Source organism: Chiloscyllium plagiosum, unplaced genomic scaffold, assembly GCF_037043375.1.
Source record: "Chiloscyllium plagiosum isolate Xiang-an unplaced genomic scaffold, Cpla_swu_hap1 HiC_scaffold_31, whole genome shotgun sequence".
Lineage (NCBI taxonomy): Eukaryota > Metazoa > Chordata > Chondrichthyes > Orectolobiformes > Hemiscylliidae > Chiloscyllium > Chiloscyllium plagiosum.
In genome coordinates, this window is record NW_028270169.1 from 36,504,778 (window position 1) to 36,515,243 (window position 10,466).

Genomic DNA, 10,466 nt, shown 5'->3' on the forward strand with positions numbered 1-10,466 from the left:
CCCACCCATCTCCCCCTCCCAACACTAACCCCACCCACCCATCTCCCCCTCCCGACACTAACCCCACCCACTCATCTCCCCTCCCAACACTCACCCCACCCACTCATCTCCCCTCCCAACACTAACCCCACCCACCCATCTCCCCCTCCCAACACTAACCCCACCCACCCATCTCCCCCTCCCGACACTAACCCCACCCACTCATCTCCCCTCCCAACACTCACCCCACCCACTCATCTCCCCTCCCAACACTAACCCCACCCACCCATCTCCCCCTCCCAACACTAACCCCACCCACCCATCTCCCCCCTTTCAATACAACGCACCCTGGGCTGACAATGACGCAACAATGCCTGCCCCTCCCCCATACTCCCAGCCGAAGTTCGGACCGGCACCGGGGGCGGATGCGGGTTTGTTTCGGGCGGAGCCTGTTGTTTCTAAACTGATCACTAACTTGACCATAGTTCACAGAAAGCCAGCGAGCAGCTCCACGTCGGTCTGAGGGAGAGGAGGGTCACTGAGAACGGGAAGCTCCAGTCGAGAATCTACGGCCGTTGGAGCTCCCCTGAGGGGCTGAGAAGGCCGGAGCGCGGGGCCCGGGACCGCGGCCTGCACCGCGCAGAAAGGCACCCGCCGGCCGGCCGGCCACAATGTCCATCTTCACTCCCACGAACCAGATCCGCCTGACCAATGTGGCGATTGTGCGGATGAAGAAAGCGGGGAAACGCTTTGAAATCGCCTGCTACAAGAACAAGGTGATGAGCTGGAGGAATGGAGCGTGAGTATCCTGATGGCCATGCAGTTTGCGCGGGGAATTCAGATCTCCCCTCGTCGGTTTAATTAAAAATCACACAACACCAGGTTATAGTCCAACAGGTTTAATTGGAAGCCCTAGCTTTGGGAGCGCTGCTCCTTCAGGTGGCTGTCGAGGTTAAGATTGTAAGACAGAACTTATAGCAGCAAGACTTGCAGTGTCATTGAGTGTAATATTAAACAAATTTAGCTAAAGTGTGTTAGTTTTGGTTCTTTCATATGTAAATGCCAGAACTTCTTTAAAGTTACATTCTCAAGATAGCTCTTAACAATAGGTGTCATCCCAACTCAGTTAATACATTGAAGGTGTGAATTTAAAGTCTGTGTCCCAATGTTAGGTCAGACTGATTTATATTTCTAAAGTGGGATTTAAGGAATCTTACATAGATTCATGTGGAGTTTGAACAAAATAAAATATAATTCTGCAAGTAGACATTCACCCCACAAATGTGGGAGCAGGGGAGACCGAGTGAGTGTGTGCCTGTGATGTGTGTGGGGGGGTGAGTGTTTGTGAGTGTGTGTGTCTGTCTGAGTGTAATGGGGTATAAGTCTGAGAGGGTGCTTGTGTGGGGGTGTATGTGTGAACATGAGAGCGAGTCTGTTTGAGAGTGAGACAGAGAGAGAGAGAGAGAGAGTGTGTATAGTGTAGTGGGGTCACCTGTAGTGTGACATGAACCCAACATCCCAGATGATTAGATTAGATTAGATTAGATTAGATTACAGTGTGGAAACAGGCCCTTCGGCCCAACAAGTCCACACCGACCTGCCGAAGCGAAACCCATCCATACCCCTACATTTACCCATTACCTAATACTACAGGCAATTTAGCATGGCCAATTCACCTGACCCTGCACATCTTTTGGACTGTGGGAGGAAACCGGAGCACCCGGAGGAAACCCACGCAGACACGGGGAGAACGTGCAAACTCCACACAGTCAGTCGCCTGAGGTGGGAATTGAACCCGGGTCTCAGGCGCTGCGAGGCAGCAGTGCTAACCACTGTGCCACCGTGCCGCCCACAAATGAGGCCCTCATGGGTACCGAACTTGGCTATCATCCTCTGCTCAGCCACTTTGCATTGTTGCCTGTCCCAAAGTCCACCTTGGAGGATGGTCACCTGAAAATCTGAGGCCGAATGTCCCCTGACTGGGAGGGAACACTCCTGGCTAGTGATTGTTGCACAGTGTCCATTCATATGTTGCTGTAGCTTCTGCTTGGTCTCGCCAATATACCATGCCTCAGGTAGATAGGCAGTCAATGTTGGCTGAGTCACATGAGTACCTGCTGCTTACGTGGTGGGTGGTGTCCCCACATATAATGGTGGCATCCATGTCGACACTCTTGACACATCCTGCAGTGTCTGCCGTGACAGGATTGTATGGTTTTAATTATTCTGCAGTTTTATATCAAATCATGAATCTCTTAAGTAATTGTGTTTTTGTGGTCGAGACATTCTCTTTTTGATCAACTATTTACCCTTACTAGTGCATACATCTGTAAATTGTGAATTCAGAACAGAATTTTATATATGATTTTGTTTGCCAGAGGTTTGATTTCCAATGGAGTTGTTGTGACACAGACAATCAAACCCAGTCAGCCTTTTTAACCTTTGTACAGATGGGCAAAACAGTAAAATTAAAACAATCAAGTGCCCTCAAAATTGACCCCAATAGTTCCTAATCAGACTTTTGAATAACTAATCCCAAATCTACAAATAAACAACAAGGTAATCTTCTTTGTTCTGAAGAAGGGTCACTGGACCTGAAACATTTAGTCTGATTAAGTCCACATATGCTAAATGTGCTGTGTTTTTCCAGCAATTTCTGGGGTTTTTTATTTCCAGTATCTGCATGTCTTTCTTTTTTTAAACAAGGTAAAGTAATTTGCCTCTGCTTTACACCCCAAAAGCTTTGTTTCCAGCCCCATTCACATAAAAGATAAACAAAGGAACAGTTAAGGGATAACTTAAAAAAAAACTGGGCCGATTACTTGAGTAGTTTTCATGATGCATTGTTTCATAGACATAGATGATGGTTACTCTGTTGATTTTCTGAAGATGTTAATCAGAGTCACCTTTGCAGCTCACTCATTTCATTTTCTAATCTCTGAGCTTCCAAGAGCTGCTCATGGGAGGTTAGGCAAGAAACTTTCAAATGTTTGTGCTGTTGCAACAGCCAGACTCTTTCTCACAGGAAAACATAGTCCAATTCAAACTCTGGCTGCCTCTGCCATAAGGTTCCAGGTACCATTCAACATCTACCATCTGCTGGAATATAAGGTCTTTTCCAGACTTGGTTCAACTAATTCCCAGGGTCTGACCTTGTCAACTTCTTCTATTTTTTAAACACAATTCTCTTAATTGGTGACAGAGAATCTGCAGAACCTTTTGACCAAGAACCAACCTGGAATTCATTTCCAGGCTTTGCCTCATGAATAAACAAGATCTTGCTTGGTCGTCATTCTTTTAACACAAGTTGTTGCCCACAGTCCTAAAGTCATCTTGAGATCACAATTCCCAGTTCACAGCTCCAAACCAAAGTCGATAAAAGAATAAAATAATGAAAAATCAATGTGAGCTTTAACAGAGTCCAGTATTATACGTTTGACTTGTGTCTTGGGGGAAAAAAAATGGGTTTATGGTGATAGAAATAATTAGTAATGTTACATTCATAGATAATGTATGATAGTTTTGTTATTTAGAAAGGGAAGGATCTTTGGGTTTAATTCTATATGTACGAGTTAGCATAGTTCCCCATCTTAACATTATTATTATGCATTTTTAGTGAAAAGGATCTTGATGAAGTTCTTCAGACTCACACTGTATTTACAAATGTATCAAAAGGACAAGTGGCGAAGAAAGATGATTGTATTGCAGCATTTCAGACAGATGATCTGACTGAAATATGTAAACAGGTTAGTTTTGATCAACTACATAAATCTCCGTTAAAACGATGTTTTAATGCATTTGTTAATAGATTTATTTAAATTCACAATTATTTCAATTTATTTTAATGATCGTGACATTGCTTGCAACAAAATTAAAAAATATGCTTTTTTAAATTCTTTCATGGGATGGAAGCTTCATTGGCATTGCAGCAGCATCTGTAATTGCCCTCAATGTGTTCATTTCTACTTGAACCACTGGAGTCTATTTGTGTAGGTAGGCTCAAATCACTGCTAGGATTGGACTTTCAAATTTTATACTGGCAAACTGAAAGAATAGAGATCTAGTTCCAAGAATATGGTACCAAACAAGCAGACTGAATGGTACTGAGCTTTTTGCTTTGGTGCTGAACTCATCTCGTCAACTGAAGAATCACAGTCCTGATTTGTGCCTTGTAGATGGTGGACCAGGCTTTTGGGGACTCGGGAGGTGAGGTGCTCCAATTTGACAAACGTCCATTAACCGTTAGTCTATTTCCAATCACTATGTCCCTTTATTCCATGATCTATAACTTTACTCAGTTTGATTCACAAGGCAGACTTGTATCTGGTGCCTTGTTCAAGTTCATGAACGCAACACACAAACAGAATTACCTCTTCAAAGAACTTCAGGTTAATACTTTCACTGTCCTTTAGATGCAACTCATTTGAGCTCCGCCTCTTTTAATGCATTCAAGGGATGTGCTTGTTGTCAACTGGGCCAGCATGTATTGTTTATCCCTGAATTCCTTTGAGAAAGAAGTGGTGAATTATATTCTTGAGCTTTTGCAATCCATTTGGTGCAGGTAACCTCACAATGTTATTTGGTAAGAGTTTGGGATTTTGAACCAGTAGCACTGAAAGAATAGCAATACGTTTCCAAGTCAGGATGGTGGAGTGGAACTTGGAAGTGGCAGTGTTCCCATGTATCTGCTGCCCTTGTCCTTCTAGATGGTAGTGGTAGTGAGTTTGGAAGATGCTGTTTATACCTTGGAGATGGTATTCCTACTTTGTGTCTATTCTGGAGTGGGTGAATGTTGAATATTTGGTGCCAGTCAAGCAGGCTGTTTTGTCTTTTGTCCTGGATGTTGTCATGCTTCCGGAGTGTTTGAGCTTCGCTCATCCAGACACGTGGGGACAGTTCCACCACACCTCTGACTTGTACCTTGCAGGTGGTGGACAAGCTTTCAGGAGTCACTTCTTGACTTACTTGCTGCAGGATTCCTAGTCTCTAATCTGCTCCTGTAAACACTATTTGTGTGGCTAGTTCCGTTCAGTTTCTGGTTGAGGTTAACATCCAGGATGTTGATAGGGGATTTAGTAATGGTAATGCCATTGAATGTCAAGGAATGATGATTAGATTCTATCCTGTTGGAGGTGTAGATTTGTGACTTGTATCACTCATACAGCTTGACTGATGCTTGCCACTTGTTAGTCCAAAGCTGAATATTTTCCAGGTCTTTCTCCATTTGGATATGGACCTCTTCAGTATCTCAGGAGACACAGATGGTGTTAAACAATGTGAAATCATCAACAAACATCCCTACCTCGGACCTGCCCTCTGTCAGAAGGTAACGATGAAGCAACTGAAGATGGCTGAATGTGGAGACTATCCAGAGGAATACCCAGGGGTTATCCTGACCACCAAAACCATAACCATGATTCCCATTGACTCTTTGATGCCATGGTGGGTCAAATGCGACCTTGATGTCAAGGACAGTCACTCTCGCCTCACCTTTGGAATTCAACTCTTTTTGTCCATGTTTGAACCAAGGCTACAATGAGGTCAGGACCTGAGCGGCCATAGAAACCCAAATGGAGGGTTAGTGATCAGGTTATTTATAAGCAAGTGCTGCTTGATAGTATTACCATCATTTTACTGATGATTGAGAGTAAGACTGATAGAGCAGTAATTGGCTAGGTTGGATTTGTCCTAGTTTTTACATACAGTTTCTGGCTATTTCCCACATTGGGTAGATATCAGCTGTACTAGAACAGCTTGGCTAGGGTGCTGCAAGTTTTGGAGGACAAGCTTTCAGTTCGATAGCCAGAAGATTATTAGACCTTATTGTCTTGGCAGTATCCTGTGACTTCGCCCATAGTATTTGCAGTATCCCATGCCTTCAACCGTTTCTTGATATCATGTAACGTGAGGCAAATTGGCTAAAGACTGACATCTGTGACGTTGGAAACATCCAGAGGATCCCAAGATGCATCATCCACTTCCCAGTCTGGCTGAAGATGGTTGCAAATGCTTCAACTTTTTATATTTTACAATAGTGTTTGTCTTGCCCATCTTTGAGGATGTGGAAGTTTGTGGAGCTTCGTCCTCCAGTGAGTTGCAGGACCACAGAACTCCAATCTGATCTATTGTTTGTGGAATCTCTTAGTCTTATCTATCGCTCACTTGATCTGTGTTCTAACTTAACCAGTTTAACAGCTCATTTTCACGTTTGCCTGTTGTTGCTCCCTACATGTCTTCATTGTCAATGGTTGTAAAACCAACTTGTTCACTAATGCTCTTTATGGAAGGAAATCAGCTATCCTTACTAGTCTGGCCTACATGACTCTACTCTCAGCAATGTGGTTGGCTCTTAACTAGATGATGAGGGATTGACAATAAATTATGTCCGAGCGAGGGATGCATATCCAGGGAACCAAAGAAAAATCTTGTTTGGTGCATTTGAGATTTGTCCCTCCTTCCTTGTAGGTGCGATGTTGTAAATTTTTGATTGGCATGTTGACTGATTAAATTATCCCATTTAATTTAGTTTGTGACACTGGAATTACATTTACACATTGGCTGTAATCAGAAATAGCAGCTATTGATGTGGTTCTATTGTAGTAACTACATAACTACGTTCAGTCAGGAATATTTGACAACCACTTTGTTCGCAAGCGGCCTCTAATAAATATAAAAATGCATTTAGCAGTAATGATCAGAAAAGCTGCTAAAAATAAAACTTGTTTTTTTCATAACATTTCAGGACTAGTTCCATTTTTAACTAAACTCAAATCTTTTGCATACCTAAATGTTTTCTTTGACAGATTCTGGTGAAGGGTGAACTACAAGTATCTGATAAGGAACGACATGCCCAGCTCGAACAGATGTTCAGAGACATAGCAACTATAGTAGTAGAGAAGTGTGTCAACCCTGAAACTAAGAGACCTTACACTGTAAACCTGATTGAGAGAGCCATGAAGGATATCCACTATTCTGTGAAAGCCAACAGGAGTACAAAACAGCAGGTAAATTTAACATGAAGCATTAACAGGGATGAAATGGGTTTTTTTGATTTTACAGAATGTATTTTGATGGTCATGGTCCTGAATAGTAAGTGAGACTTCCACAAGTTATTGTAGCGGTTTCTTCAGAATGAAGAAATACTTCAGATAAATATAACCTGAAATAATTAAAATTAGGATTTTTATTTTACGTCATCGGAGTAGTTTCTTTGTCTTAAAAACCATATTTGCTGTCTTGAACTGCTCCTTGAGTTTCGAAATGCAAATTTGAGAATTCAATCATTGAAGAACTTCTTTTAAGTTTCTTGCATTTTGGAATGATCCATTTGCCTCAGTTGGTCACACTCTTGTTTCTCAAAGTTCAAATTCTATTACAGGCTGCTTTTAGTCATTCGATGCAGTAGTCACTGGCAAGACTGGCATTTATTGCCCATTCCTGTTTGCTAAATGGTTGTAGTCATCAGTTGCATTTTTTAGCACATATTGTTGGTTTATGGTTCAGAAGGTTCTAGTGTTGAAGGACCCTCAGGCAAACAAATAAATTGAAGTTGGAGATCTAATAGAAATCAGACCTGTGCAACTGCTATCGAATATCAATACTATACTGTAATTAAAATAAATCATAATTGTTTTGAATTAGTTTCATTATAACTTCCTCTTAATGGAATGATATTGTCATAAATTCTACCCAATAATAAATGACCTAATGTTTGAGATTGAAGTAATGTTTTTTTCATTTCTTTTACAAAGGCACTTGAAGTAATAAGATTGCTAAAGGACAGTATGAAGATTGAACGTGCTCAAATGAGACTCAGACTCAGGCTCCCAGTAAAGGATGGAAAGCGTCTTAAGGAAAAGCTGAAGCCATTGATTAAAGCAATGGAAAGTGAAGAGTTTGCTGAGGATTTAGATATTGTAAGTTTCACTTCAATTCCTAGGTTATTCATTTCCACTGATTTGAGATAAAAAGTGGACAATTTTATCCCAAACGTTGGTCAAATTATTGTCATGTACTTGAAATAAAATGATTTATTCAGCATTATAGATAAGTGAGCCTTAATGTAAATAGATTAAGTTGCAGAAAGCAAGCAGCAAAACACTGATCGCGGTCTCTAAATGCTGTTAAATGTTTTAAAAATTATCGCCATAAAATAATAGCACCGATGATTTCAGGAAGTGAAAGCCTACAAAGATGAGCAGGAAAAAAGAAATTATTTCCAGTGTAAACTGCTCAACTGTCTCTGTTTTAATGCTGTGTCAGCACTGGATTCACAGATCTCAGACTGCACAGCAGCTGGAGTCCTCAGCTGGTCTAGTCTGGAATGGCAAGAAGATAATCCGATAGATTTCAACTCCTGATTGCTCATTATCAGCCCTAGCTAGGAAACATAGCTGTGCAAATGTTAAGTTGTCACACATTGGGCTAGCTGTGGGTTCTTGATGAAGGGCTTTTGCCCGAAATGTCGATTTTGCCTGTCCTCTGATGCTGCCTGAATTGCTGTGCTCTTCCAGCACCACTAATCCAGTAGCTGTGGGTTCTGTCTCTTCCTGGCTTGTCATTATTCATGGTTTAGATTTGTACATTGCTTCTGCTCAAGGGGCTAACTCCATAAGAGTTAACATCTTGCATAGAAGATAGCACGGAAGGACTGAGCAACTTAGAAGTTCAGTATATTTTTCCACAACAAACAGGGAAGATGTGAGACCATCAGAATTTAATTTCTGAAGATGAAACATATGAGAGTTTTCTTTTCTGGGGCAGGAAAAATCCACAATTCCAAACAAAAGGCAGCGTGTGATAATACTCATGACATGTCTTTTTAAAAATAAAGTGAAGGGAAACAAAAATAGGAAGGCCAAACGGAATATGAAAGGAAACATTTTCTTAAAGAACAAAAAAAAGAATTGGGGTGGAACCATTTTTAGGGATGAATGTAGATTACCTCATGGTTGAGAGATAATCAGGAGTTATACAGAGAAAACCAGACAAAGGCTTCCTGTGTCAGCAGGGGAAAATGGAAGAAAGGAATTTAAATAGCTAGCATTTCAGGAATGGCGATATCCAATTGATATTGATTGAGATAGATGTGCCATAAAAATGAGCAGTTCTGAAAATTAACATCTTTCCTGTCTTGAATACATATATTAAGAGTTCAGCAGACAGAGTGGAAATGAGGTTAGGAGGTTTATCTATATTAAATCATGAGGGGCATGAATAGGATAAATCCAGAACTAGAGGGCATAGGTTTAGGTTGAAAGGGGAAAGATGTAAAAGGGACCAAAGGGTCAGCTTTATCAGGCAGAGGATATGGGACTAGATTGAGTTAAGATATCTAATCTGCATGGATTTGTTGGACCAAAGGGTCTGTTCCTATGCTGTATTTCAAAATTATTATAATGTGAAGATCTTTTTCACAAAGAGTTACTGAGGAAAATTAAGCATGATTTACAATCGATAATTCCTTATTGAAAAAGGATTGAGAACAATTGGATTAATGGTAATAAGTGCTTTTTGCTATGCTTCTATCAGCCGGTTTACATCACTTCTGCTTTTACTTTTTTAGGTGTGTTTGATTGATCCTGGTTGTTTCAGAGAAATTGATGAACTAATCCGAGGTGAAACAAAGGGAAAGGCTTCGCTGGAAGTTCTTAGCTTAAAAGAGGTGGAAGAAGGGGATGAGAAACTTGAATAAATATGAAAGCTCTAGTCATCCAAAGTCAATAAACTACTTAAGTCACACAGCTGTGTTAAGTTTTCTTAAACTATACTTGTACAGGTGACCATATTTCTTCAGTGGAAACTCAGAATTAATGAATGAAGTGGCAAAAATAATTTTTATCCATAACCACTTATTTAACATTTTTTCTGGTGTTCAGATTGAGTTTTTCTTTTCTTACAAATTAATTATTTAATTAAAATATATTAAATACTGAAAGTGTTATTTTTTTAATCATTCATTTAAATGGTAATGGAGGAGATATGTAAAAGCAGATTTCTTTGTCCTGGATGGGGGTGTTCTTGAATGTAGTTGCAGCTGCTTTTCTCCAGCGGAAAACATTGCATCTTGACTTGTCCCTTATCAGTGATAGAAAAGCTCTGTAGAGTTAGATGAGTCACTCACTGCAAACCTTACTCTCCTTTTACTCTCTGTTGCAGGTATAATTCAAACCAAGTTGGTCCAGTGTATTTTCTTGTCAAATTTGATCTTTGGGCACTGGGTATTTAACAAATGTGATTTCAAGGAAAGATAACAATTATGTTATTTAAGTGTAAAGTTACATGCTACTTAGAGTCACAGAGGTGTACAGCATGGAAACAGACCCTTCAGTCCAACCCGTCCAGGCCGACCAGATATCCCAACCCAATCTAGACCCACCTGCCAACACCCGGCCCATATCCCTCCAAACCCTTCCAATTCATATACTCATCCAAATGCCTCTTAAATGTTGCAATTGTACCAGCCTCCACCACATCCTTTGGCAGCT

General features: G+C 40.8%; 1 protein-coding gene across 1 annotated transcript; it reads left to right on the top strand.

Annotated features, from left to right (window-relative positions):
• Window positions 1–385: 385 nt before the first annotated feature.
• sbds (SBDS ribosome maturation factor) lies at window positions 386–9,916 on the top strand. The gene is made up of 5 exons (XM_043718613.2): window positions 386–778; window positions 3,596–3,725; window positions 6,783–6,983; window positions 7,731–7,895; window positions 9,545–9,916. The coding sequence occupies exons 1-5, from the start codon at window positions 651–653 to the stop codon at window positions 9,671–9,673; spliced, it is 753 nt and encodes a 250-aa protein (XP_043574548.1). The 5' UTR covers window positions 386–650; the 3' UTR covers window positions 9,674–9,916.
• Window positions 9,917–10,466: the final 550 nt, after the last annotated feature.

Excerpts from the sequence above, each read along its gene's own strand:
- sbds (XM_043718613.2), top strand. The coding sequence starts at position 651 with ATGTCCATCTTCACTCCCACGAACCAGATCCGCCTGACCAATGTGGCG. Across the intron at positions 779-3,595 it reads ATGAGCTGGAGGAATGGAGC|TGAAAAGGATCTTGATGAAG; the intron begins GTGAGTATCCTG and ends ATGCATTTTTAG. Across the intron at positions 6,984-7,730 it reads ACAGGAGTACAAAACAGCAG|GCACTTGAAGTAATAAGATT; the intron begins GTAAATTTAACA and ends TCTTTTACAAAG.